Here is a 27,843-nt window from a genome sequence, read left to right as displayed (position 1 = left end):
CCACCCCGGCCACGTGCAGCGCTTCTAGGCTTCCCGCCCTGGCGCGTGCATGCGCAAGTTACTGCAGCGGCACTTGGGTGCACGCCAGGTCCCCCACTCCCTGCCACAGGCTCCCGCTCTGCGGAAAGCCGGAAAGCCGGGTTCAGTTTGCACTCCGCGTTTCCGCTAACCTACAGGGGAGCTAACGAAGGCCAACTTCTCTCCACTCCCTAGTTGTCTGTCCAGACGACCACATATTGATTGTACATTTGATAAAAGATAAACAGGCATATTAAAATTTTTAAGATTTTATTTGAACAACAAAAAAAATGATTCAAATAGAGCGGCGATCCAGTCTAACAGGCGCTCTGAAGAGGTGTACAAAATCAAACATTTAAAGGCAGAAGGGAGCGGGAACAAGGAAATTGGTTATTGCAAGATTACTTTCCTAGGGGATGGCAGGTGGTCTATCAGGTTACCTAACTCAGAGGTTCCCAGCCTCTGGGATCTAATGCCTGATGATTTAATCTGAGGTGGGGCAGATGTCATAATACAAATAAAGTGCACAATATTACAATAATACAAATAAAGTAAAAAATAAGTGTAATGCACTTCAATTATCCTGAAACCGTCTCCTTCCCTTTCTCCCCCCGGGGGTGGGGGGGAGGTCTTCAACAAAACCGGTCCCAGGTGCCAAAAAAGGATGGGGATCGCAGATTTAACTAGTGCTGATCAGATGATGCCTGATTGACTGGAGAGCCAAAACTATAATTAAGTCTTGGTTGGTGAGTGGGGCTTAGCATAAGCGAGTCCTTTGGGTCCTGTTGTCTAGTTTTTTAATAGCTTCCAGAAGGATCTAGCATATTTACAGTCCAGATCCTGGAAATGTCAAAGTTCAGAGAAAACAGCGCTGGCTGTGAAGCAAGATAGATGGGGTTGAATTTCAGCTCCACCCCCTAATGAATGCTTCGGTTTACTTTTTTAAAGTTACCTGTTTCCAAGGATCAGCTCGGCTGGGAGAATGGGAGTGACAGCACCCACCTATAGGCTTGTTGGGAAGAATAAATAACAGCGTGTGAGTTGTCACTGGTTCCTGGATACAACAAATGCTCAATTAAGCAACCTCCAACAGTTAATTAGGGATTCCCTTGTGGCTCAGCTGTTAAGAATCCGCCTGCAATACGGGAGACCTGGGTTCGATTCCTGGGTTGGTAAGATCCCCTAAGAAGGGAAAAGCTACCCACTCAGTATTCTGGCCTGGAGAATTTCATGTGTAGTCCATGGGGTGGCAAAGAGTCGGACACGACTGAGCGACTTCTACTTTCAATAGTTAATTAGCAAACCAGTCGCTGGTGTTATTGGCCACCCAAGCCCCGAATCTTGCCAAATCATGGGTTCATTCTGCCAGCCTCTGTTTGGCGGGGAGATTTCCAGGCTGCCAGGAGGGTGAAATGAGATGAGGTCTCTTTAAGAGTCGACGGGGTGGGGCGCGGCGGGGCGGGCTAGGGCTGCGCGCGGAGGCGGGCCCTGTCTCCCGGCTGCGCTCGCGCAGGCCCGCGCAGGAAGAATGGCTGGGCCTGTGGCATTCGGCAGCAGGGCTGTGCTGCTGCGGCTGCTGCGGCCGCTGCGGAACTGGGTTTTCCGGGCGCTGCGCCGCGATGGGCCCGGGAGCCCCGCTTCCTGCCCAGGGTCGCAAGGGGCGCAGCGTTGGGCCTGGCCTCGGGGTAACGCGTCGCTCAGTTTCCCTTGCAGGCATCCCGGATGCGGCTATCAGCCCCACTCCCCGCCCTTGGCTCGCGGAACCGACTTGAACCCGAAAACCCTCCTTCCGGGCGCCGGGATTTCCTTGGGCGGCCTGGGGAAGGGGCGGGGCGGTCGGTGGTAGGTGCCCCGGACCCTGGCCGGCAGTAGTGGGTGGGGCTTTGGGGCCCTGGGCCCATCTTCTGTTCGGAGCTGCGGATGCCTCTAAAGAGAGGAAAGAACCTCCTCCCCGAGGGTTTCCGGTGCCATTCCTGGGTCCATTCTTTTGGCCTTCGGGGAGGTGCCAGCAAGCGGCGGGTGGGGGAGTCGGTTAGGTTCAATGCCCTCCCTTTTCCATTGGGACTGGAGACCCTGCCCTTCAGAAATGAGAGCCCCCGTTGTAGCCAAGTTCTGGAGTTCAGTGGCACCTCAGAACCCGCCCTGGGCTGGATGGGCCGCTATGTCAGCCCCGGGGCCTGCAGGAGAAACTTGAGTCCTGTGCCGAAGTCCATACCCACCGACCTCTCCTACCCGGGAGCTTCGATTGGAGGCCACTCTGCGTTTTAACTGGCTGGACACCCATCAGTGAGGGTCATAAATATAAAATGTGTGGAAAATGGAAAGCATAATATACTCTGTGAACAAAGCTGAGCACATTGGTGGCCTAGACATGCCAACAGGATCCGGGCGGCAGTTTCGGTTTCAAAGCATAGACACCAGTCTGCCTCCCTCCACTGAGGGAGGGTCCCAGGTGTTACTGGAAAACATTTCTAGGCCAGGGAGCAAGCATAACAATGACCGAAGAGTGAGCTATTTAAAATCGCGTTTAAAAATTGGTTTCCTTTCTTTTCTAGATAAAGATAGAGAAAATGAAAAAGAGAAAAAATCAGTGGTAAGTCTCTCTCTAACGTGCACTCTCTCCAGTGTAGGATTATATATGTGTAGTACACACACCCGAGAAGGCAATGGCACCCCACTCCAGTACTCTTGCCTGGCAAATCCCATGGACGGAGGAGCCTGGAAGGCTGCAGTCCATGGAGTCGCTGAGGGTCGGACACGACTGAGCGACTTCACTTTGACTTTTCACTTTCCTGCATTGGGGAAGGAAATGGCAACCCACTCCAGTGTTCTTGCCTGGAGAATCCCAGGGACAGAGGAGCCTAGTGGGCTGCTGTCTATGGGGTCGCACAGAGTCGGACACGACTGAAGTGACTTAGTAGTAGTTGTAGTAGTACACACACACACACACACACAATACATATTTTGAGGAGAAGCGTGAAGGAATATGTGCACATTAAAAAAAAAACACAGCAAATACAAGGGCATCTCCAGGGATAAAGAGCTGTCCACTCCTGGGCCCCAGGCTCCCTCCCCAGACACCACCTCTGTTGACAGTTTCTAGTGTGTCTTTGCTAAGAATCTGCACAGGTAGGAAAATACCTGTATTCATAGCCTCTGGGTGAATTTGGACTATTAACTTGAATAGATGAATGATTACAAAAGGATTTGTAAAGTGGAAGTTTAGTTTGACTGCTAGCAGGTGACAACCTGACCGTGAGGGCAGGTCTTCTGACTGCTGCCCCCAGACCACTGATGCTGAGAAGGGTAGGTGAGTGGGAGGAGACGAAGAATTCATGGGGGTCCACAGACATGGGTTCCGCCAGTGCAGTGACTGAGATGCCAGCTCTGGGGTGGGATTGTGCCTGGTATGAGGTTGAAGGTCAAAGGAGGGTCAAACTGGACATGCCCATGGTGTTTAAGCCTTTAGCTGGTTGTGGTGGAGCAGTATTTTGGTCACCATTGGTCCAGAGGCTCAGGGAGCTGCAGATTGGTAGATGATGGCTAGAGAGGGAGTTACTTGGTGGGTGTGGGCAGGAGTACCTTGGCTGGGGTCTGTAGAGGGTGGAAGGTGTGGGCAGGCCCCCTGGGGGTATTTGAGGTGATGGAGAGGGCCTGGGAAGGAGAGCAGTCACATGGAGAGGACAGGTGATGAAAATGCTTGAGATTTATGGAAGTTTGTTGAAACTAAACATGCGGTAGGGTATGGCGACAGGCACCACAGCTGGGGGAGGGGTTGGTAAGTCGAGCCAGGTGGGTATTGATGCTATTAATTATTGAGCTAGCATTTTTGTGAGCCAGGCCTGTCCTTGGTGCTTTCCGGGTGTGGTCTGATATCCCCCAGACACACAGTAGGTGGTCCATAGCAAGTGGTGTGGAGCTTGCAGTCTGGTCCAGAGCTGCTCTTAATTATACAAATCTTCTGAGTTCCTGTGTGGACCTGGGACTCCAGCAGCCTGTGTTGTTAGTGAGCCTGTGGTCTGATGGGGGAGACAATGTGAACAGGACAGTGGTGGATCTAGAGCCGCAGGGAGTAGGGGCAGAGCTTCTCGAGGATGATTGAGGGGAGCCTTGGGGAGTCTTGAGGCCTCCTGGGAGAAGGAGGACAAGGCAAGGCTGGAGTGTTGGAGCAGCGAGAACTGCAGGGGCAAGTCACAGAGGGAGGAGAGCCTGAGGCTTGTGGTCGTCCCAGAGAGGTGGCTGGGGAGAGCCTTTGATCAGGCACAGGGCCTGGAGGCAGATCCCAGCACCCGCAGCCACTGAAAGACTTTACCGGATGTGATCTGGTTTACCTCTCAGGAAGAGGTGGTGGACCATAGATAGGGAATAGGGGGCCCGGCTGGGCTGGACTGGACTGGAGGTGGAAAGGCCAGCAGGAAGGTTGCTCCCACAAGAAGGGTTGGAGAGGTGTTATGAGTTGATGGGTGAGGTGAGAAGGCCCTGTATGTCTGGGTAGATGGTGTAGCCTTTCCTGAAGACAGGAATGGAAACAGAAGCTGTAAATGGGTATTGGGGGAGTGATGAATTGAGGTGCCTATGGGACATCCCATGGGATTGAACTGCTGCTGCTGCTAAGTCACTTCAGTCGTGTCCAACTCTGTGCAACCCCATAGACAGCAGCCCACTAGGCTCCTGTCCCTGGGATTCTCCAGGCAAGAACACTGGAGTGGGTTGCCATTTCCTTCTCCAATGCATGAAAGTGAAAAGTGAAAGTGAAGTCGCTCAGTTGGGTCCGACTCTTAGCAACTCCATGGACTGCAGCCTACCAGGCTCCCCCGTCCCTGGGATTTTCCAGGCAAGAGTACTGGAGTGGGTTGCCATTGCCTTCTCCGAAGGGATTGAACGAGACAGGGAACATCTGGGCTGAGCTACAGCTGGGGAGTGAGTCACTGCCCAGAATTGCAAAATAAATTCCAAAATTGAGTTAAAAAGAAGTGACTAACGTTTTCAAGTGAGCAAAATATGAATGGACTTTTCCTGAGGGAATTTGTTAATAGCTAATAAACAGAAGAAAGTGCTCCACCTCCCTAACAGAAAAAAAATGCTTTTGGAAATGGAGTAAGGAAAGTGTGGATCAGACAATGTGGTTCAAGCCCCAGTTATGCTCTTTAGTAGAGGTAGACAAATCCTTAACCTCTCAGAGCCTGAATTTCCCCATCTATGCAAATAATTCTTAGCTGTGATTGTTTCAGGGATCACTGTGACAATGTGGGCAAAGTACAGAAGCCACAGGGGCTAACACTGCCTAGTGACAGACATTATTATTCTTCATAATGAATGAAGATTTAGGATGGGATATGCCCAGTATTGGCACAGTATGGTAAAAGGCACATGCTCTTTCCATCCATCTTTTTCATTTAGAAAAAAAGGGTGTGAATTGGGACAGCATTTTAGAGGGTAATTTGGCATCATCATCAACAGTCATAAAAACTCAGGTATCCTTGGATGCATTGATTATACTCCTAAAAGTCTATTGAAGGGAAATAATTGGAGCCAGTGACAAGGATTTATGTACAAGAAGGATCACTACAGCACAGTTTATCATATCAAAAATATCACAACACAATTTTATAATAAAAGCAACTGGAGAGAATGTAACATTCAACAGTAGGGATTTCAATAATTCATGGTATATCTTATGTGATGAAATATTATTCAGCCATCCAGAATCACATTTTTGAAAATACTTAACGACCTAGGAAAGTACTTACTTTGTAAGAGATAAAAAAGAAGAGGATAAAAATATATAAAGTATGATCCAAATGAAATAATATATAAACTGTCTATGGGGGTAAAGAAGTCTGGTTAAAGGAAAGTTGGGAAGTCGTAACAGTGGGTATGTATGAGGGAGAGGGAGAGAGAATTTGAGGGGTGAGTGTGAAAAGTCTTAATTTTTTGATTGTTAGATTAAAATTAAACTGTGTTCCTTTTTTTTTTTTTTAAAGAATGGCTTTATTAAGTTATGTACATACCGCCACATTGACTTGTTTTAAGTTTACAGCTTAATGATTTCTTAGTAAATTGATGGAGTTGTGCAACATCACAATCTAATTTTAGAACATTTCCATCACTCAGAAAAGAAACCTGTTGCCCATTTACAGTCACTCCCCCAGAGCCAGGCAACCACTACTCTGCTTCCTGTCTCTGAGGATTTGCTTTTTCAGGACATTTTCTATGAAATGGAATCGTACAGCATTTGGTCTTGTGACTAGCTGTTTTTGTTTTTCATATGTTTTGAGGTGCATCCACGTTATTGCGTTTGTCATTTCTGTGTATTCATTTCTGTTTATTGCTGAATGGTGATAGTGCTCCCTCAAGTGCATGGATCCCACTTGGTTGGACATTTGGGCAAGTTCCCTTCTTATGGCAGATTTCTCAGGGTCTTTAATAGGATAATATATATTTTGATTCTTCCAGTGGGGGCTTTGGGGCTCAAACTTGTTTGCCTCTGAAAAGTTTGATTCTGATTAAACATTTAAATAATGGTTATCGCTGGAATTAGGAGTGATTTTTTTTTTTTTTTTGTCAGTTCCCTGTATTTCTTATTGTGAGAATGCTTAAAATCTGTTTTCATTCTTCAGCACTCAGCTTTCTTTATAGTCCAACTCTCACATCCATACAGGACTACTGGAAAAATCATAGCTTTGACTAGATGGACCTTTGTTGGCAAAGTAATGTCTCTGCTTTTTAATATGCTGTCTGCTGCTGCTGCTGCTGCTAAGTCACATCAGTCGTGTCCAACTCTGTGTGCTGTCTAGGTTGGTCATAACTTTGAGCAACCAATCATCTCAATTTTCCAGGGACTGAGAGGATTCCTGGCATTTGGGATAGTCCGTGCTAGACAGTCAGGGAAAGTCCTGGGTAAACTGGGTTGAGGGGGTTCCTCTCACTGATGACTGTCTAGCTAGCTCTTAAATGACATAGTACCTTGGTACTTTTTGCCCAGTGGTTTTTGTCTTTTTTTACATGAAAGCTCAGAGGAAACTGGGGAGTAGGCAATGCAAAGATGAGGGATGTTGGGTAGTTTTCAGTTTTCTAAATGATTTTGGTAAGAAACAAGGCACAAATCTTTCCTGAAGCAATGCTTCTATATTCTTCTATATTTCTAAACATTAGAAACTCTAATGTTTCTAATACCCCTAACGTAATTGGTTTGACTCTGAACATTACTTATTATAGGGAATTTTCCTCAGGAAAAAAAATAACATTGTATAAACATAAATAAAATTGGATGTTTTTTAAAGTGAAAAAAAAAAAATCTGTTTTCAGAAAAGATGGAATGTTATTATTTAAAAATAAGGATAGGGAATCCCCTGGTGGTCCAGAGGTTAAAACTCTGTGCTTCCAACCCATGCAGGAGGCATGGGTTTAATCCCTGGTCAGGGAGGTAACATCCCACAAGCTGTGCAACATCCCCCCACCCCCCCAATAAAAAACAAGGATAGATGGCACGTTACAGTGTCAGTTACAATCATGGGAAGTTGGAATGAAGGCCTAACAGCAGAGGAAGGGGGAGGTAAACTTTGGCACATTCTCCAGAGCAGTGGTGCTGGCTGGCCTTGTGCTCCCATGGCACTGTGAGCATCTTTTCTTGTAATTCCCTTTTACTTTTCTCCCCATCCTCACACCTATGAGCTCAGTGGGAGCTGGGACTGGCTCCTGAGTCCACAGTGCCTGGCCCATGGAAAGCCTTCAGGGAGCAGATGCAAGACCCCCAATCCCACCCCTCTAGGTCGTCATGGAGCATCAGGCTGAGCTCCCTGTGCTATGCAGCAGCTTCCTACTAGCTATCTGTTTTACAGACTGTAGTGTTTATATGTCAGTACCACTTTCTCAGTTCCTCTCACCCATACCTGCCCCATCCTGTGTCCACACGTTTGTTCTGTACGTCTTCATTTCTGTTCCCGCCCTGCAAACAGACCCATCTGCGTCATCTTTCTAGATTCCATACATATGCATTAATATATGACATTTGTTTTTCTCTTTCTGACTTACTTAACGTGTATGTTAGACTCTAGGTCCATCCATAGCACTACAAATGACCCAGTTTCATTCTTTTTTTAACAGCTGAGTAATATCCCATTTGGCCTAAAATCTAAGAGTCTGAGGGATCGAGCTAGGGAAGGGCAGAGCTAGGGTGGCCGAAGACAAGTTGTGGGGTCTGTGGGTTGACGTAAGGGAGCATCTGTCCTGGAGGGTGGTGGCCTGGTGGGTCTGGAGCCTGCCAATGGTGGGAAGAATTGAGTTGTTAATTGCTAATAACTGGACCTTGGGGTTTCCTGTGGAGGTTTTGTGTACACACTGAGGTCTTGGACTGAACAAGTTATGCTCTTCACCTGAGCGCTTCCCTAGAAACTCGTCCTGATATTCCCCCAGGCACTCACTTTCTGGTCCTAACATGCATTTGTCTTTTGCTAGATCTGTGTTGAGGGCAATATTGCCAGTGGAAAGACAACATGCCTGGAGTTCTTCTCCAACTCAGCAGACATTGAGGTACGGCTTCCACACTAGGTTTGAAGCAACCTGCAAAAGTTTGGTGGATTCATAAGGGGTGCAAACCAGCCCTACCCAGCAGAAGTGCTGCTGGGGGAATTGAGAATATCCTGTGTGAGAGGAGGGAGGGGCCCCTTGGAAGTTTGGGCCTGGTTTCCTCAGACTTTGCTCCATACACCTTTTTCCTTGGCTGATTATACTTTGTAACCTGTGAGTTAGTTAGTTAGTTAGTGAGTTAGTTAGCTGTGAGTATGACTATATGCTGGATCCTATGAGTCCTCCTCATGAATCCTCAGACCCAGGGAGGTGGGGCTCTGGGGGGCTCCTGACACACCTGTCCTGAGCAATGTAACTCTCACTGGCACTCTATTTATTTATTTTTTCAGCCCAGCTGAGTGGCATGTGGCAACTTAATTCCCTGACCAGGGATTGAACCCCTGCCTCTGTAGTGGAAGTGCAGAGTCTTAACCACTGGACAAGGGAAATTCCTGCCCCCTGCCCCCTGGCTTTAGAAGCACTTATATTCTCACTGAAGACCTTGGAGCCAATGAACACCACCACCATCAGCAGTGAGGGTTAACAGCTAATGAGGGTGGTACTCTATGCCAGGCACTGTGTTGAGGCTTCATTATCATCTAATTGATTTCATCCTTCCAAGAGTAGTCCCTGTGATGCAGGTCCTACTATCGCTTCATTTGCAAAGGAGGAAACAGGCTCAGTGAGGTCACATGTCTCGGCCAGAGTCACCCGGCTAGAGCCTGTGGCGCTGTGTCCCAGTCCAGGCTGTCTGCTCCAGGGCCTGTGCCCTCGTTTGGCTCCACAGAATACAAAAATGTTTTGGCTTTAAGAAAACCACCCTTCAGATCTCAGCTCTGCTCTCTGACCTCCCCAGCTAGGTTACCCTCCCTGGTGTAGGTTCTTCTGGCCCCTCTGTATCCTTATGATATACTACTTCTCAGGGTTTGAAAATACATGCTAACTTTCTGTGATGATCTGATTAATGTTTGCTTCCCTAGCCGGTTTAAAGTTGCGTGAAGGCAGGGCTGGGGTGTTTTGCTCTTGCTGTATCCTTGGTACCTAGTGTGGTACTTGACACAGGAGATGCTCAGTGTGTGTTGAGTGACTGTCCCACAGATGGGGCGCAAGTCAAGGCTGCCTCTGTCTCAGCTTCTGGTGAGCCTGAGGGGTATAGCATTTGCTCCTCACAGGATAGGAATGGAATGAAGACCCAGAAGAAGGAGAGGAAGGTTGGGAGGGGGCTGGGAATGATTCACAGAGGAAGGGATATAAGCTGTCTTTTGAAGGGTATGCATAAGCTTTCCACATAATGAAAGTTGGGGTGAAATAACTTGAGGCGGCATACTGGGCAGAACAGCAGCATGAGTGAAGGCACAAAGCGAGAAGGCGAGGGGCTCCTCCTCAAGGGTCCCATGCGTTGCTTTCCTTTGCTCTCTTGTGACCTGTGGCACCTACTCACATGCACTTGAAGATCCCCAAATATCCCCATATATTCTAAAGTCTTGGCTCCAAGAACACCGTTTAAATCCTTTCCAGAACTCACCTGCACAGTTTAGGGAAGCTACTAAAAGAAACATGATCCTTTGCCCATCGGTGTGTCCAGTGCAGAGATCAGAGAGAGGAAATGGAGGCAGAGCTCACTGCCAGGGTCACGGCAGAGCCCCCAAACCAGAAGCTGGGCTCAAGCTGCACGAAGCAGCCTCCCTCCTGGCTTCTCTCATCTCCCTGCCTGCCCTCTGTGGTGGGCAGTAAGGGACAGGATGGAAAATAGGAGGGGTGATTGGGAGAACTCCCCTTGCCCCCAAGGAGCCCCCATGGCAGCAGAGGAGGGGATACATGTGTATACTTGTATACAGGGTGGGTCTTAGATCCTTTCTGGAAGTCACACCAGGAGCCATGTCTCTGACCTTGCAGGGAGGGTTGCTCCACTATTTTAGCCCAGCCTGGGTGCCCAGGTCTTGACTCTGTCCCCATGCCACCCCTAACACTCATCCGCCTTCACGGAGCTCAGAACTGAGGAGCAGCAGCTCTCTAATGTCTTCTCTCCTGGCAGGTGTTAACAGAGCCTGTGCCCAAGTGGAGAAATGTCCGAGGCCATAATCCGCTGGTGAGTGTGCGGTTTCCTGTGTGAACCGCCAGCTTCTCAAGTGTACAGGAACGGCGGTGCTAGTGCACGAGGTGTGTCCCCGCTCTGCACCGGGCAAGGGGACAGGGAAAACGGTGGCAGGTTGATGTTCTGAGGTCAAGGTTCTTTGAGGCCTGGCTGGGCGTGTAGGGAGCCTGGAGCCCTCCTGTCAGCTATCCCAAACCATCGCAAGTGCTTCGCCCGGCTCCGTGGGGTGGGGGTTGGGGAGTAGTCTCCAGCTGCTCATTCTACCCCGACCCTCTCCTAGAAGAAACCCAGGTCTCCTTGCAGGTTCCCTGGTAAACCTCCAGTTGGGGTTTGCACTTGGCTATGCCCCAGGCTCCCTCTGAAGCTACCCCGTGCACTTTGCCAAGGATGGACCCAGCAAGCAGGGGCTGTAATGTGCCTGTGCTCCTTCCACCTCCTTCCCGGTCAGAAGGCTCAGCTCTGGCTGCTAGAAAGGGATGGGTGGGGTCTGGGTCCACAGTCAGGGAGTCCTGTAGATACAGCACTGCATTCTCCCCCTAACCCCCACCAGGGTCTGATGTACCAGGATGCCTGTCGATGGGGCCTCACGCTGCAGACGTACGTGCAGCTCACCATGCTCGACCAGCACACTCGTCCGCAGGTACATCTCAGATGCTTGGTTTCAATTTTCATCAAATGAGGGGCATTTGGTTGCCAGGAAGGGAAACCTTACAAGGAGCTGCTCAGCCTTCTCTGTCTCTGGAGTCCAGGTCTCTAGTCCCGCCGCTCTCTGAGGACCAGGCTCCAGGCCCCCTAGCCCCACCCTCAGCTAGCCAAGGACTTGCTACGATGCCACGTGAGCCCAAGTCTTCATGACCTGCTGGCTCCTGGGCTCAATGCCCTTTAACTCAGTTCTCAAAAGTGTGGTCCCCAGACTAGGAGCTGCAGCAGCACCTGGAGACTTGTTAGAAACGACATTTTCTGACCCCATCCTGGACCCGCTGAATCAGAAATTCTGGAGATGAGGTCCAGCAATCTGGGTTTTATCACGCCCTCCAAGTGATTTTAACGCACGCTGTGTTTGTTTGCATGAGAACCGCGGACCTAACCTTCAGGAGGCCTGTTCACTTTCTTGGTTCAGATTCTTGAGAGAAAGAACCTGATTGGCTCAGCTTGGGTCAGGTGTCCAGCCCTGGGCCAATCAGGTATTGGGGCAGATCACCTGGGCACAAAGATGGCTGCTTTGGCCCTTTTCATCAGCCAGAGGGTGTGAACAGGGGCTCTGAGGAGATCCAGATTGGCACCTGGGGTTCAGAATGGCAGCCCAGCATGAGAGACTGGCTTTGGAGGGTCTCCTTACAGGAGACGGGACATCCACCGGCCAGTGTCTCTTGACACAGCCACTTGGTTTGATGCAGGGCTGGGCACTTGCAGCCATAGCTCTCATCCTTCTACAAATCTGTGTGTTTTTTAAAATGAAAAAAGATACAAGCAGAACTGTTTGAATTTCTATCTCCCCAAGTGAGTGAGTGAAAGTCGCTTAGTCATGTCCATCTTTTTGCAACCCCACGAACTATACACAGTCCATGGAATTCTCCAGGCCAAGATACTGGAGTGGGTAGCCTTTCCCTTCTCCAGGGGATCGTCCCAACCCAGGGATCAAACCCAGGTCTCCCACATTACAGGTGGATTCTTTACCAGCTGAGCTACAAGGGAAGCCCAAAGATCTGTCTAAAAGTTACATGTCAGAGGATCTGAGGCTGGCACTCGCCTTACTTTTTCCTGAATGGGCACTCAGTTGCAAACAGAAATTGTGTCCAGTATATCTACATATAATGGGCCATATGTGTGTTCCTCTGTTTAATGAAATCAGGAAGGAGGCAGAGAGAGACAAAGAGATGGCCAGACTAGGAAAGAGGATAAAAGAGGGATAAATGGGGAGCTACAAAAGATGGGTAGGAGAGATTTGGAAGTAAGGAGAGGATGGAAGAATAGAAAAGAAGACGGATGGACAGATAGGAGAGAGAGGACATGGCTTTGACTCAGGTTGTGGCTTTGAATCGGCCTCTGATTTGTGCATCCAGGTCCCAGTGGGTGCCATGGGCAGGCTGAGCGAGAGCAGTGTTTACCCATTCAAGTGTCTGGAATCAGGGCACCTCGCCCTTCCCATTGGGACACCATGGATGAAGGGAAGGCCTCCGTGGAGGGTGTGAGCCTGCTGGCGGAGAGTGGCGTCCTCCCGCCACTGTAGGGCATGGTCTTTACAGTTATGAAGGATTGCGTGATCCCCACCAGCCCTGAGTGAAGGCAGGTGTTGGCAGGCCTACTGCTGGGGTTGTAGAAAGCCACACCCTGTCCCCTCAAAGCTCTGCCTCTGCTTCAGTGGATGCACCTGCTGGGTCATTAATAGTTACTACACTTCACACTTGCCTCCACTTTCCCGGGCGTCACTTAGCAGTTTTTCTAGCACTCCCCAAACTCATAGTCCAATGGAGCCTCACCCCTCCCGTGAAAGAGGCTGCAGCCGCCAGCTCTGCCTTGCTGCACTGATCACCGAGCCTCTGGACGTAGGGAGGGTCCAGGGTCAAGGAGGCTGGACACATGGTTCTTTGTCCACCACCCCTCCACCCCTCCCCGGTGGCGTCTCAGTTCTGTATTCAGCATAGACCAGAGGCAGGGGAGCAACAGTCATTGTTCCAGGCTTCCTGACCTTCCTGCCCGAGTTTAGTAAATAACATTTTTTTTCTTTTAGACATTGCCTGTACGGTTGATGGAGCGGTCAATTCACAGTGCAAGATACGTTTTTGTAGAAAACTTGTACAGAAGGTATCGTAGTTTGCACAATCGATAATTTATTCAACCATTAAATTTTTAGAAATAAAATTGGAACTCATTTACTAATTGACAGATACATGGTATAGCAACCAAATCATATTGATGGCTTGACCGTCCAGGGTGGGCAGCCTGGCAGCTCTGCTGACCTTGGCTGGGCTTGATGACACATCCAGGGGTTGGCAGGTCTGGGGTGGCCCGGGGAGGGTGACTGGGGTGACTCATCTCTCGTCTGCTTGCTGATCCTCTCCTGGGACTGGTGAGCTGGCCTGGGCATTCACTTCCCGTGGCGGTGGCCAGAGGGCAGAAGCGCTAGTTTTTTCTCGGGTCTTGGCTTCATGTTGGCTGACCTCCATTGGCCAAAGCAGGTCACACCAGCTGACCCCAGTCTGAGAGGGGGCAGGGCCTTGTGGGTTACGTGGCAGAGCGGGACAAGACATGGCGGGGTGAAGTCAGAGCGAGTAGAGCCGTCAGTCCAGCACGGCGTGCATGGTGCTTGTTGGGATTTCACTTGAAGGTGTCTTCTGTCCTCACGGGAGCAGACTCCACCACACAGACATGGCTGGGCGTCCTCAGTGCTGCAGCCTCAGAGCTGTGGGGCCCTCCGCCCCTGTGCTCGGTTGTTTGCTGATGTTTGGGAGTCTTGGGGGAAATGGGCTGCAGGCTGGGGTCTGAAGTTTCAGCTTCTTCCCCACCCTTCCCATCCTGGTAGCTGTGTGCCTGTTCCCTTCTCCTTGCCATCTCCCCCACGTCACTGCCTCCTGCTGCCTTGAACTTCATCCCTCTCAGAGCTGGTCCCAGTATCTTGCTTCCACCCTGTACAGCCCAGTTCCCTGGCTCTCCCATCTACAACTATGGTCCTACACATCACCTCTCCCCAGCCTCCCCAACCCCCTTGTCTAGATGGGTTGAGCCTGTTACTCTTTTCTTTTTTTTAATTGATTAATTAATTGATGGCATGTAGAATCTTTGGTTGCAGCATATGGGATCTACTTCCCTGACCAGGGATTGAACCCAGGCCCCCTGCATTGGGAGCATGGAGTCTTAGCCACTGGACCACCAGGGAAAATCACTTCTTTCTGTTGGTTTCCTTCATAGTATTTAAGACAACTTCTGATTAGGTTGAACCATATGAAATTGTTAAAACTTGACCAATTGTGACCTATGAAAATGGCAGTTTCATGCAGCTTAGCTTATACACATGTACTTCTTGTCTGTCACATGCCCCACCAACTGGAGCGTAAGCTCCTTGAAGACAAGGAGCATATCTGGTCTGCTGGCCTAGCTGGGACCCAGCACAGAGCTGGCACCTGGGTGACACTGTTAACTCCTGCTGGGTGTCGGGACCTGAGGCAGGTCTTTGCTCTCCAGCCAGACTTGTCCTCCAGCCGTTTCTCACCCCTTCCTCTGAGGGGTCCATAAAGGCTTCTCCCTGGGTCCCGAGCTGCCAAGGATCCATCCCCTCCAGGCCACCTCAGTGCTGTGGGCTCGGGGTAGGCAGCCAGGGCAAGTCCTGACTGGGCTTTGTCCTTAGTCCTCAGAACTTTCTTGTGGGCTCTGCCCTTCCGGCAGGCAGCGTTTCTGATGCTGGAGCCCCGTGTGTGCCTTGGCTGCCTGGGTGTCCGTGGAGCAGGGGTGTCCACTGCTAGGTTTACACAGCTCTTCGCTCTGCTCTGCGCCTGCTCATTAGTGCCTCTGCCACAGGGGGGACGGGCAGAGGAGAGGAGCGAGGAGGACGAGGGAGCCCCTCCAGTGATCACTTGTTGGGTTTTACTTGTCTTCTGCCCTCACGAGAGCAGACTCCCTCACACAGATGTCGCTGGGGGCGGTGGGTGGCGTTTGGTGGTCCCTGAGAGTTTTGCCCCTGTGGCTTCCTCGGGGCCTCACCTGGACCTTTGGGGTTGTGAAAGCAAGAGCCCAGTCCTGTGAGCGGCTGTCTTTGGCATGGGGGGAGGCGGCCTGCCAAGATGAAAGTTCTTCACGGGGCAGGGTTTCCTCATTTGCCTGCACCACCTGCGGTTTCTTCATTTCATTTTTGTGGCTTCAGATTTTGGTTGCTGGGGGTTTTGTTGTAGTCCCTTTGTGCTCAGGGTCTCTGGATGTCATCCGTGCTCAGGGTTTTCTTTCTGCAGGCTTGGTCAACAGTGTTCTGGCCAGAGCTAAAGAAGTGATGATAGGGAGGAAGGGTAGAAACCCAGCTTCTTTCCGTGCAGCGGGCCTTCCCAGTGAATTGGTACTGTGAGAGTAGACGTTTGGAGAGGTTTCGGCTCCTCACAAATACAGACTGCTATCACCGTGAGCCTAAACCAAGTGTCATCTAGGGATGGGTTTGACTGGATCCTTTGCTCGTACCCAGAATAGGATGTTGCGGTTCCCACCCCCCCCGGGGAGTTCGACTGGGTGCTGGGAACCACAAGATGGCTTGTGTGGGATGTCGGCTCCTACCTGGGAGCTTGTGTGGGGACGGCCCTTACTGCTGCCCCTTCAGCCTTGGGGTTGATCCCTTTCTTCGAAGCCCTGGCAGCCTTGGCTTGGAGTCTGGAGGGACTGGGACGGAAGGAAGTAGGACAGGCCTGGCCTTGCTGATTGCAGTTGCAGGCCTGAGTGCCCAGAGAAGCCCGCATACTGGAATTCTAACCCCTAAAGCAAAATGTCTGGAGGGCCCTTCTTAACTTTTGGGCCTGGACAATTGAGGAGCTCCCCTGCAGAGAGACCCGCCTCTTGGGCCCGCATCCCCACCCCAGCGGCTTTGGGGTGGGCAGAACGTGCAATTATGCCACCAGGGGTTAATTGGCAACAAGGAAGATTCTGGTTCCACAGTCTCCTTAAAAACTTAAAGAACCTAAAGAACTTCTGAGGTGTGGGCAACTGTGCGGAATGAACAGCTGAAGGTGGAGAGGAAGACTCGGCAGTTAAGGCGGCCACGCAGGCCGTTGTGTGTGGGCGGAATCATTGAGCACACAGGTTTTACAGGATTGCCTGGCTGGCGTTTTCTAAGAGTAGAAGGAGGAGGCCTGAGTGGGGCCCAGCTGGGGAGACGACACACCGGCTCCCCTGGGGCTGGGGCCGGGACGTCCATACGGCCCAGCGTTGGGAACAGCAGGCAGGTCGTCCCACCACCCCAGTGGGTCCTGGGCTTGGGCTCCTCCTTACTCAGTCCTGAGTGGGCACTCACTGCCTGGGTCACAGGCCTGAGAGCTGTGGCTTTCCTCAGGCCGGGGCCAGAGAGACTCTGGATATGCCCTGGGACATGGGAGGTGGGGCGAGTGATGCAACTGGGGACATATGAGTTTGGGGGCCATGGTGAGCCAGGCTTTCTCAGACAGAGTTAGGCCAGTCTTCTCTGGGTCTTAGTTATCCTCATCTATAAATTGGGGTGGACATTGACTGCACAAGGTCTTGTGAAGAAAGTAATGTGTACAGGAGGCTGGCATTTGAGTCTGTAATTTTTGATTTAACCTGTGCTGTGCAAACCAGGGGCTCTCTGGACCTCAGGGGGAAGGTGGCAACGAACTGTGCCAAACAGACCAGTCAGCAGGATTCCTGTGGACCCAGGACCTCAAATTTTACTCCTTGGGATCAGGGGAAGGCATGGTGAAATCCCTTCAGCTCACCAGTAGGTGGGTCTGCAGAGAGGCTTCCCCCCTCTGTGTGTTCTGTGGAAGTAAAAGCAGTGCCTTGGGAGTGGTTCAGGGCACCCCATTCCTGAGGCAGACACAGGAGGAGCTGGGCAGAGTCCCAGGAGGAAAACTAGATACAGGTAAAACAATGCCTGCTGCCTGAAATCCCCCAGAATCATGGGAGCCAGCTCCCATTTCCTCACTCAGCTCAGCCAGCAGCCAGTGGTCCTGGAAGTGAAGTGAAGTGAAGTAGCTCAGTCATGTCCGACTCTTTGCGACCCCGTGGACTGTAGCCTACCAGGCTCTTCCCTCCATGGGATTCTCCAGGCAAGAGTACTGGAGTGGGTTGCCATTTCCTTCTCCAGGGGATCTTCCCAACCCAGGGATCAAACCCAGGTCTCCCGCGTTGCAGGCAGACGCTTTAACCTCTGAGCCACCAGGGAAGCCTCCAAGTCCTGGAGCCCTCAGCAAATGGCTCCTGGCAGTCTTGGAAGAGGTTTCCGGATCCTGCCCTCAGGGAGGCTGCCCTGGAGCCACCTGCACAGAGGACCTCCAAGGGGAGTTTCCGGAAAGGAAGCCCTGCTTTCTCTGTCTGCCCTCAGCCCTGGGTTCTCCTGGGCAACCCAGGAGGTGTCCTGAGACCCCCTGGAGCAGCAGCTCTCAGGCCCCAGAGACCCCTCAGGAATGAACCCCATCCCCATATCTCCGTGTGCCTCGCTGCACACGTGACACTTGTGTGGTGTCGATCGGTTTGGTTTTAGTTAGCACTGTGCTACGTGTGTCCTGAATTGTGACTCAGTTTGGTGGTCACAGCTAAGGGGATCCTCCCAGCTGTGGGATTTGACAGAGCCTCGCAGACAGCGGTGACGTCCTCGGGCAGTCTGACACCCACTGTCCAGTGTCAGTGATGTGGAGACTGTGGGGCAGCCTTCCTCTGTGCTGCCCGCTGCCCCTACCCTTGCGTTGCCAGTCTGTGCTTTGTCCCCCAGGCCGTGTGTTTGGTGGAGGGGGTGGGGCTGATCAGCAGCTTCCTTTCTGCAAATCCTCATGTGCTTGGAGTCAGCTTTGCTCCCAAAAAGGAAAACATGTCAAGAAGAGGGGTGTGGTGTTTTGAATATCAAATACTCTCAGCTGCAGCTAGCTGCAGCCCAGCTCAGAGTAGCGTGAACATTGAGGTTGTTACCGGCTGTTTTAACATTAGACTTGGGGGTCGGTTTTATTCAGTGGCCCTCGTGCTGTTTCAAATGGAAGCACTGATGCTAAAGCTGAATCTCCAATACTTTGGCCACCTGTTGCAAAGAGCTGACTCATTGGAAAAGACCCTGACGCTGGGAAAGACTGAAGGCAAAAGGAAAAGGGGGCAGCAGAGGATGAGATGGTTAGATAGTATCGCCGACTCAGTGGACATGAATTTGAGCAAACTCCAGGAGATAGTAAAGGACAGAGGAGCCTGGCGTGCTGCAGTTCACGGGGTCACAAAGATTCAGGCACAACCTAGTGACTGAACAACAACAGCAAAGTGCTCTTTCTCTGTTTCAGCACTCTGTATCTTGTTTGTGTCAATATGTGATTCCCTCTTGGTGACAAAATGGCTGTTGCGGAACCGGGCTTCTCATCTGCTGGCCACAGGGTGGGTATCTTGTCAGTGCTTTCCTCTAAGAGTGAGGAAGCCTGGTTATCATAAACCCCAGCAAACCCTCCTGTCTCACTGCTCAGGTTGGGCCCCTGTGACCTACATCCATCAGCTCACTTTGGCCAGGGGAGAGCATGTCTCTGAAACCAGTTGGTCTGCCCTGAAGGTAAACACTCAGGCCTGTGGGATGGACCCTGAATAGATCCCGGGCTACTTTTAAAGTGAAAAGTGAAGTTGCTCAGTCGTGTCTGACTCTTTGTGACCCCGTGGACTGTAGCCCATCCGGCTCCTCCGCCCATGGGTTTCTCCAGGCAAGAATACTGGAGTGGGTTGCCATTTCCTTTTCCAGGGGATCTTCCTGACCCAGGGATCGAACCCAGTTCTCCTGCATTGCAGGCAGACGCTTTAACCTCTCAGCCACCAGGGAAGCCCAAGGAGATAGGAAAAAAGAATTGGGGGATGGGCAACCATACCAGCCTGGCAGTCTTGGAAGAGAGCCTGTGATCACAAAGTTGGTACCTTTACTACCTGACTTTTAGTCCCCTCTGCAGTGTCCCAGGACTTCCTCCTCCCCCCTCCCCTTCGAAGCCTCCCCCACTCATTCAGAGTGGGGGTCCTCACATACTAGTCTGCTCGGTGCTGTGCTGTCCTTAGTCGCTCAGTTGTGTCCGAATTTGCCTCCCCGTGGACTGTAGCCTGCCAGGCTCCTCTGTCCATGGGGATTCTCCAGGCAGGAATACTGGAGTGGGTTGCCACCTCCTCCTCCAGGGGATCTTCCCAGCCCAGGGATCAAACACAGGTCTCCCGCCTTGCAGGTGGATTCTTTGCCATCTGAGCCACCAGGGGAGCCCACTGGTACCCCACCCCCCACCCCCGGCAGTGCACATTTTTCTGCTGCTTGGGCAGGCGCAGCTTTTTCACCCTGAGGGCATCGGCTGGACTCAAGCACTAGAGGAGGAGTCCCCCTTCCCAGTCTCTGCTGTGCTCTGTCACTTGGGCCCCCGGGCAGGGCTGCTCAAGCCTGTCATCTCCAGAGCGCCTCTCTCCATGCCCACCCTACCCCTTCCCCAGGTGGAAGGCAGTTTTCAGCACCTGGCAGCAGGGCAGCGGGTGGGGAGTGGGGCAGGCTGCTGCAGACCACCCTCTCTCCAGGCTCTTCTCCCACCTCCCCCAGCTACACACAGTGAGAAGCTCCCCCAGCTACACACAGCTCAGGCACCGCTACTCCCCTGTAGCTGGCCTTGTCATCTCCAGTTTGGGTCCGTTCAAGATGATATTCAAGACTGGTGGAGGATGTTGAAAGGCCGAATTCCTCTCTTGGTCTGTTTCCTCCAGCTGCTGCCCCTACCTCCACCTCTTCCATGCTCATTTCCACCAGGGCAGAGGAGAGACGCTGGGTCTGTCTCTCTCTCAGGCATTCTTTCTTAGCATAGCATTTTATTTTTTTAATTATTACTATGATTTTTTAATTTTTTTGGCTGAGTAGTGTGGCATGTGGGAACTTAGTTCCCTGACCAGGGATCAAACCCACACCCCCTGCATTGGAAGCACAGAGCCTTAACCACCAGACTGCCTGGGAAGTCCCTTCCTTTCTTTCTTTTCCAGTTATCACATTAAATATGTAGTAATTCTTACCCCCATTCTGTTCCCTGATTTGAGAGCTGCTGCTGCTGCTGCTGCTAAGTCGCTTCAATCGTGTCCAACTCTGCACGACCCCATAGACGGCAGCCCGCCAGGCTCCCCCGTCCCTGGGATTCTCCAGGCAAGAACACTGCAGTGGGTTGCCATTTCCTTCTCCAATGTATGAAAGTGAAAATGAAAGTGAAGTTGCGATTTGAGAGCTACTATGCTGTTAAGTTTTAGAAAACACAGAAAGGGATAAAGAAACGTTTTCAATAGTCCTACTGTTCAAAGAAAAGCTGTGTTAACGTTCTGGTGGTTTTCTTTCCAGCCTTCTTTCAGAATGTGTGGATGAATACCCTTGACAATATGCTTGGGTCAAGCCATATACAACAGTTTTATATCCTGCTGTTTTCACTGAATGATAAGCACGTGATTGTGAGCATTTTCTGTGTCATAAAGTATTATTTTATAGCATCGTCTTTCAGTGACTGCATGGTTTTTCTGTTACATAGATGTACCATGATTTAGTTTTTCATTGTCTTTCAAAGAATGCTACAGTGGGCATCCACTATCATGTCCGTAAAATACATTTCTAAAGGTGACACGGGTTTGCTACTCCACCTCCCAGCCTGGGCGCTGTCCCTGTGCTTTGGCGACAGGCTTTATAGCCCCTTCCTTGGCTTAGAGTTCAAAGCCTGAATTTCTCCCCTCAGGCAGTGCCATGACACTTGCTGCATTTTATTGAGTTGACCAGAAAGCTTGTTTGGGTTTTTCCACGAGGTGTTACGGAAACAAACTTACTGGCCAACCTGGTACCACGAACCGTCCGGGGGAGCGGGAGGTTGGAGGTGTTTAGGATCCCTGTTGTCACTGCCTGCCCAGTGTCCTGTGATCACACTCTGCTTTGGTGCCCCTGGCAGTGCCCTTTCAGCAGAAGCCATGCCCAGATGTTTTGGGGGGGTGACATAGTCCAGGAGCTATCTCGTAGGAGAATAAAACCCTCGCAACTCTCGTTACAGTGGGAAAATGCCCGAAGTGGACTATGTGGTCCTGTCGGAATGGTTTGACTGGATTGTGAGGAACATCGACGTGTCCATCGACTTGATAGGTGAGACGACCCCTCCCCGGCCTCCCTCCCCTGGGCCCACCGAGGATATGCTTGGCTGGGCCCCCAACCAGCAGGGGTGGTGGGTGGGGCCCTCTCTATAGGTGATTCTTTCCTGTGTTAACTCAGCCTTCTCCCCAAGGGCACACAGAACCGGGCTTCTGGTTCCTCCTGGAGAAGCCTACGTTTCTCAAACTGCTTTCCCCTGGGTCCTCTGTGATGTGATGGGTTTTTCTTAGTTCACAAGAGAGAGAGGAGGGACGGAACCTGAACAGTTATTGAGACCAGCCAGGTGCCGGGCCCTGTGCTAAGCTCTTGTCTACACACGGGACTTCATTCAGCCTTACAGTGACCCTGCGGGGCTTGTGACACAGGAAGACAACGGAAGTCGCCGCGAGGGTCAGATGCCTGTCTGGCCACACAGCTGCTCTGCGTCCCCTGCTCAGCGCTGCGGGCAGATGCTTCTCTGCACGCCCTGCCCCTGTGCCTTCCTTCCTCCCACCCTTCACTTTCACTTCCAAGCTTTGAATGGAGCAGTGAAAACCACATGTATATATATATTTTAAATCTCAGTTTATCTCCGGACCACTCCTGAGACCTGTTACCAGAGGCTGAAGATGAGATGCAGGGAAGAGGAGAAGGTCATCCCACTGGTGAGAGCCCCTCTACCCTGGGAAAGGGGCTGCATCCCAGCCTGGCCCCACCCTCTGCGAGGTCATCGTGCCCTCCTCGCAGGAAGAGAAACAGGAACTGAGCATGTGGGAGGGTGAACTCTGACTTCCTCTGAGGCCGGAGACCCTGTGCGTGTCCGAGTCCGCTTCACTTCTTGTGGCCCGGGACTCAGTGGTGGGCACCGCCACGCTCAGAGCTGTCCCTTCTCCAGTTCCTGCCCGGGTGTCCCCAGGGCTTGTCCAGTCCACCTCCTGAAGATGGCATGCCTTTGTGCCCTCTCACCCCCAGACCCTCACTATGATGTGTCCGCCTGCTCACTTCTGCATCTCCAGGGCTTGGCACTCTGCCCGGCAAGGAGGTGGAACTCACTGGTATTTGTCCAGTGCCTTGCCCTTCCAGGTACTGGTTCAGGGCCACGTCAACTCTAGTCAGGCTGTCGCAACCGGCTTGCACCGCTCTCCTGGCCTGGTCCCTCACTATTCATATCCCCCAGAAATCCAGCCCCAGTACAGCTGCTCAGCGAGGTGTCTAATACAGAACACCACGCATGTGGTTCCCTAACCCCACCCCCTCAGTGCCTTGCCACTCTCTAGGATACAGTCCTCACTTGTAGCGTGGCATCCCGATCCTGCGTGATTGGCTTCATTCCCTTCCACTCCCCGCATTTTCATGATCTGGCTGTAAAGAACTAGTTGTGGTTACACACACACACACACACACACACACACACACACACACACACTCTTTCCCTACTGCCTACCATGTGAAAGTGGCTCAGTTGTGTCCTACTCTTTACAACCCCATGGACTATACAGTCCGTGGAATTCTCCAGGCCAGAATACTAGAGTGGGTAGCTGTTCCCTTCTCCAGGGGATCTTCCCAACCCAGGGATCAAACCCAGGTCTCCCGCATTGCAGGCAGATTGTTTACCAGCTGAGCCACCAGGGAAGCCCCCTACCATGGAGTTACACACATGTTTCTTTGCACAGCAGTTTCTTTTGCCTTCCAGGTTCAGCTCAGGTATCACCTCCTGCAGGAAGCCTTCCCTGACCTTCCCTTTGTTATGCTTCCCCAGCCTCTGTGCTTTATTATGGTCACAGCCCTTAGGACAGATACTCTGAAACTGTTTATGTGTTTGCTCCCCATCCCTTACAAAGCTGCCACGAACCTTTTCAGATTAGACCTTACCCCTTCTGCGTCCCTAGCATGTGTCCCAGAGCTTGGCACCTAGGGGTTGCTCAGTTAATATTGAACTGAATGTCCTGTGTGAATGCCACTGGAGGTGAACAGACAGGCTGGGCAAGCATTTCCTGGGATGATATGGGAGTCTGAGCTCAGGGTGAGTTAGACTGGGGTCTAGACAGTCAGTGCAGCTCCAGAGACCTGCCTGGGCACCAGGAGGGTAGATTCCAGCCATGAATTCCCAAGCCTTGGTCTGAGCAGCTTCTTTGCAATCTGGAGACAGGAGTGCTAGAGGGAGGGTGTAACGTGGTGGGGCTGGACTGTGCTGGCCAGGGCATGGCAGCTCTGTGTGGTGACCCAGATGTTTGGAAGAAATGACAAGGCTGGAGTCCTTCCAAGTCATTATCCAGAACATTGTCTTAATGGTTTTGACAAGGCCTGTAGACATGTCTATTGCTGCCAAGAGAGAACCCGTGAGTGGATAAAGAGGCAGCAGTGCATTTTACCTGAGAGCCTCGGGGCTGGGAGGAGGAGGTGTTTGCTGGCAACCAGCGTGGGCTTCCAGAGAAGGCAATGGCAACCCATCCCAGGGACGGGGGAGCCTGGTGGGCTGCCGTCTGTGGGGTCGCACAGAGTCGGACACGACTGAAGTGACTTAGCAGCAGCAGCAGCAGCGTGGGCTTCCCTGATAGCTCATTTGGTGAAGAATCCGCCTGCAGTGAAGGAGACCCCAATTCGGTTCCTGGGTCAGGAAGATCCACTGGAGAAGGGATAGGCTACCCACTCCAGTATTCTTGAGCTTCTCTTGTGGCTCAGCTGGTAAAGAATCCACCTGCAGGAGAGTGCGGGAGAACTGGTTTGATCCCTGGGTTGGGAAGATCCCCTGGAGAAGGCAAAGGCTACCCACTCCAGTATGCTGGCCTGGAGAATTCCATGGACATAGACATGGTGACACAGAGTCGGACACGACTGAGCGGCTTTCACTTTCGCTTTCAGTGTGCCACTCAGTCCTGCCGTGGTTGCCTTTGAGGCAGGGCTGGGCCTCTTTTCCCTTGGGTCTCACCTTGTCTGCCAGCTGAAGTTGGTCCTGATGGCTTCGAGGATCCATAGGTTACGAGTTGCCTGTTGGGGTGGGAGCAGCCGAGCAGGGCTCCTGGGCCAGTGAGGGCCGCCGCAGTCCTCTTGGTGGGATGGATGGAGGGAGGGTTCAGAGGCTTCCCCATAAAGTCATGATGGCCCTGTTGACGGGGAAGTGGCAGAAAACGAGGCCAGCCAGGTAGGAAGGTGTGTCTGAAGTCCCAGTGGAGCCGAGTATGCTGGAGGGTGGCCATTTTTTTCTTTTTAAATAACTTCTTTTTTTTTTAATTAATTACTTATTTTTGGCTGTTCTGGGTCTTTGTGTGGCTGCGAGCAGGCTTTCTCTAGTAGCAGTGAGTGGGGGCTGCTCTCGAGTTGTGGTGTGTGGGCTTCTCCTTACAGTGGCTGCTCTTGTTGGGAACATGGGTTCTAGGGCTCGTGGATTTCAGTAGTTGCAGCATGTGGGCTCCAGTAGTTGCAACACGTGAGCTCAGTAGCTGTGGTGCACGGGCTTAGCTGTCCTGCAGCATGTGGGATCTTCCCCTGACCAGGGATCGAACTGGTGTCCCCCACATTGCAAGGCAGATTCTTAACCACTAGACCACCAGGGAAGCCCCTGGAGGGACACTTCGGAGTTGTGCCGTTGGGGCTGGCCGGCGGGGAGCTTGGCTGCGATCATGCTGGCCCACCTGAATCAGGCTGGCTGTCGCAGGCTCCTTTGTCCAGGCCGGTGCTCCGTGTTCACTGACCTTCCCTCACCTCCCTGAGCCCCGCAAGGGGACAGGTTTGCCCCCTGCCTGCTTCTGACAGCTCTTGTGTTCCCCACCCCCCACAGGAGTACCTGGATGCTATTCACCACCTGTATGAGGAGTGGCTCATCAAAGGGAGCCTTTTCCCCGTGGCAGCCCCCGTTCTGGTAAGTTCCCCTGAGGGGGCAAAAAATCCTCTAGAAGGAAGAATGACCTGCGGGCATGCCGGCCAGTCTGCAGTCTGGGGAAGCAAGGACCAAGTCCCTCCGAGCTGGAGAATTTGAGAGAAGGAAGCAGGGAGGGTGGAAGGGACCCTGTCTCTCAGTTCCCTTTCTGGATTGAGTCTCAGTGAGCTGAACACACCTGGGAGAAGGTGGCCTGTCCCTGTGTCACCACGCCTGTGACACAGTAGCATCTCACTTATCCAGCATCGTCCCTGGAGGAACGTTCCAGATGGCCGGAGCCCCTGGACCTGGGTTTTGGCCTTAACCGCTTGGGATAGTGGTCTTCCTGAAGCACCTGTCCGTCCCCCAGGGGGTGGCTGGCCCAGAACCTCATTGCACCTTTTCATGGTGACCCAGGGCATCCGAAGGAACGTCAGTTGCTGTTCTGGTCCGTCACACAGTGATGCCCTTAGGAGGTGCTGAGGTGTGTAGGACGTGTGCCCCCGCCTGCTAATGCCTTTGGGCCCCTGTGCTTTCCCCTTACGCACCTTCTCCTGCTGACACTCACCGTTTCTAACTGTTCGATGCTTCTGCCCAGTCAGTGTTTCCCTGCTTCCCTCTCCCTCATTTTCTGATTTGCTCCTGCTCAGAGTTTCTCCAGGCGGGCAGATGGGTCCCGTGAGCTGTTAGGAGTGTGTGTGCAGCGTGGGAACTGAGGGGGGGCTGTGCACCAACTAGTGTGCCTGGCCTTGGGGACATCTGTCTGGGCTGCTCACACACTGCGCTCACGGCTCTTCCAGGCAGTGAGGTTGCTGGAAAGTGAGATCTTACTCTACTGGAGTTTTCTAGAGAGTTCATTTTTTCCCCTCTTTATAGAAAAGTAGATGATAAAAAATGATGAGAAAAAAATGCATTCGCAGACGACTGTCCTGGTTTCTTAAGTGAAAATACAGTTGAGAATGTGGATTGACCTAGAACTGGTTGTGGCTTGGTTCTGACCTCCCTGTTCTCCTGCTTGTGATCTTGGGCTTCCGCGCCTTTCCCTGCCTCATCCTGCCTGCCTCTGTCTCTCTCTCCTTCTGTGAAGGGAGGAGGATGTTGAGGTCAGGTGCAGCCCTGTGACCCCTGTGTTTCATTTCCAGGTGATCGAGGCCGACCACAACATGCAGAAAATGTTACAACTCTTTGAACAAAACCGGCACCGAATCCTAACTCTGGAGAGTCGGAAGCTTGGTCCATAGGATAGGAAAGATCATGCCCGAGAAATGCCTGCTGCTGCCAAGCTAGCTATTAGGAACAGTTTGGAAAACTCTACTCTCAGGAGGGCCCACAGTTGTCTTCTTTCTGGCCTTCTCTCCTTTCCCAGTGTCTTCATCCTGGGATCCTGGGCCTCGTGGGTAAATGGGACCAATGGGTTTGCCATGCCCTCTGGTGGCACAGCCTTGCATTCCCCTGGTGCTTCTCCTGGTGGTTTCCCACCGCTGGGTCCTTCTAAGCTAGGGAAGTCCCACCTGACTTGTGCTGGGCTCATGGTCTCTAGCCCTTCAGGCCATCCAGGAAGGCGAGGTAGTGGTCTTCCATCCCAAGGGAGGAAGCTGAAGCTCAGACAGACTAAGAGACCCCCTGGGGTCACACGGCCAGTGACAGTGGGGGCAGCACCACTCAGACTTCTGGAGACTCCCGGCCCACCCCTTGCCCCAGGCTGCCTCAGCCCAGAGCCCCGCCCTGCCCACTGGAGACCCTCAGACGTGCGTGGGCAGGGCCAACTGTGTGTGCAGCTGGCATCATCACTTTCTCATGGTTTGAGCCGTCCTTGAGGGCAGTTGGCGTTTGACTTTCACAAAATTGTGCCACGTTTGGCTTGAGCCCAGCGTTCATCCGTTCTCTAGCACGAGGCTGATATGGTACTTAACACCTCATTAGGACTTCCCCGACTTAGGAGAGGTATGCACTGCCTCCTGAAGGGTGCTCGGTCTCCTTGGTGACAGAGGTCATGCTTGAGCAGCTGCTAATGACCTGTCAGGGCAGTGGCTTGTGGCCCCCCGGGCTGGTGTGCCCAGTGCCATGCTGGGGCAAGGGGCTGCCAGCCTGGCTTCTGAGGCTCCCTCCCTCCTTAGTGGCTTGCATGATGAGCTTTATCCTTGGAGTTCCTCAGAGTTTGTGGCCCAGGAGAGAGACACCAGTGGCCTTAAGTCTTTTTGAAATGTTTTTCCATCCAAAGGGATACTGCGGGCCACAGAGCGTGAACCATCTTTATTAGCTCAGAGACTGTCTTAGCTGTGTTCAGCTGTAGCAGTGCATCAAAGGCACAGCTGTCTCCTGAGTCAAGTAGCAGCAAGAGACAGGAAGAACATTCTCTCCGAGGACAATCTGGACGGGAAGGATGGGTCTTGCAAGCAAAGGCTCTTGGAGCACTGGAGCTCCTGAACTTCAGAGGTGGGTGGAGAGAGCTTCCAGAAGGCCGTGTGCGGACGTAGGGGTGCGGATTGATTATGAACTTGGGGGAACAGGCCTCGGCCTCTCCCG

General features: G+C 52.1%; 1 protein-coding gene across 6 annotated transcripts; it reads left to right on the top strand.

Annotated features, from left to right (window-relative positions):
* Positions 1-710: 710 nt before the first annotated feature.
* On the top strand, positions 711-26,560 carry TK2 (thymidine kinase 2). 6 transcript variants are annotated; one of them, XM_055551448.1, is made up of 11 exons: positions 1,453-1,703; positions 2,574-2,611; positions 8,476-8,550; positions 10,622-10,675; positions 11,232-11,321; positions 13,413-13,486; positions 21,388-21,476; positions 22,047-22,126; positions 25,240-25,320; positions 25,735-25,801; positions 26,460-26,560. In XM_055551448.1, the coding sequence occupies exons 1-10, from the start codon at positions 1,547-1,549 to the stop codon at positions 25,798-25,800; spliced, it is 804 nt and encodes a 267-aa protein (XP_055407423.1). In that variant the 5' UTR covers positions 1,453-1,546; the 3' UTR covers position 25,801; positions 26,460-26,560. The 6 variants fall into 6 exon arrangements, with proteins under 6 accessions (XP_055407426.1, XP_055407424.1, XP_055407427.1 ...); XM_055551449.1 differs by lacking the exons at positions 1,453-1,703; positions 25,735-25,801 and adding an exon at positions 915-1,054; XM_055551450.1 differs by lacking the exons at positions 1,453-1,703; positions 25,735-25,801 and adding an exon at positions 1,050-1,186.
* Positions 26,561-27,843: the final 1,283 nt, after the last annotated feature.

This window comes from Bubalus kerabau, chromosome 17 (assembly GCF_029407905.1).
Source record: "Bubalus kerabau isolate K-KA32 ecotype Philippines breed swamp buffalo chromosome 17, PCC_UOA_SB_1v2, whole genome shotgun sequence".
NCBI lineage: Eukaryota > Metazoa > Chordata > Mammalia > Artiodactyla > Bovidae > Bubalus > Bubalus kerabau.
Note: the sequence above shows the minus strand (reverse complement) of the source record. Positions and strands in the feature narration are given on the sequence as shown.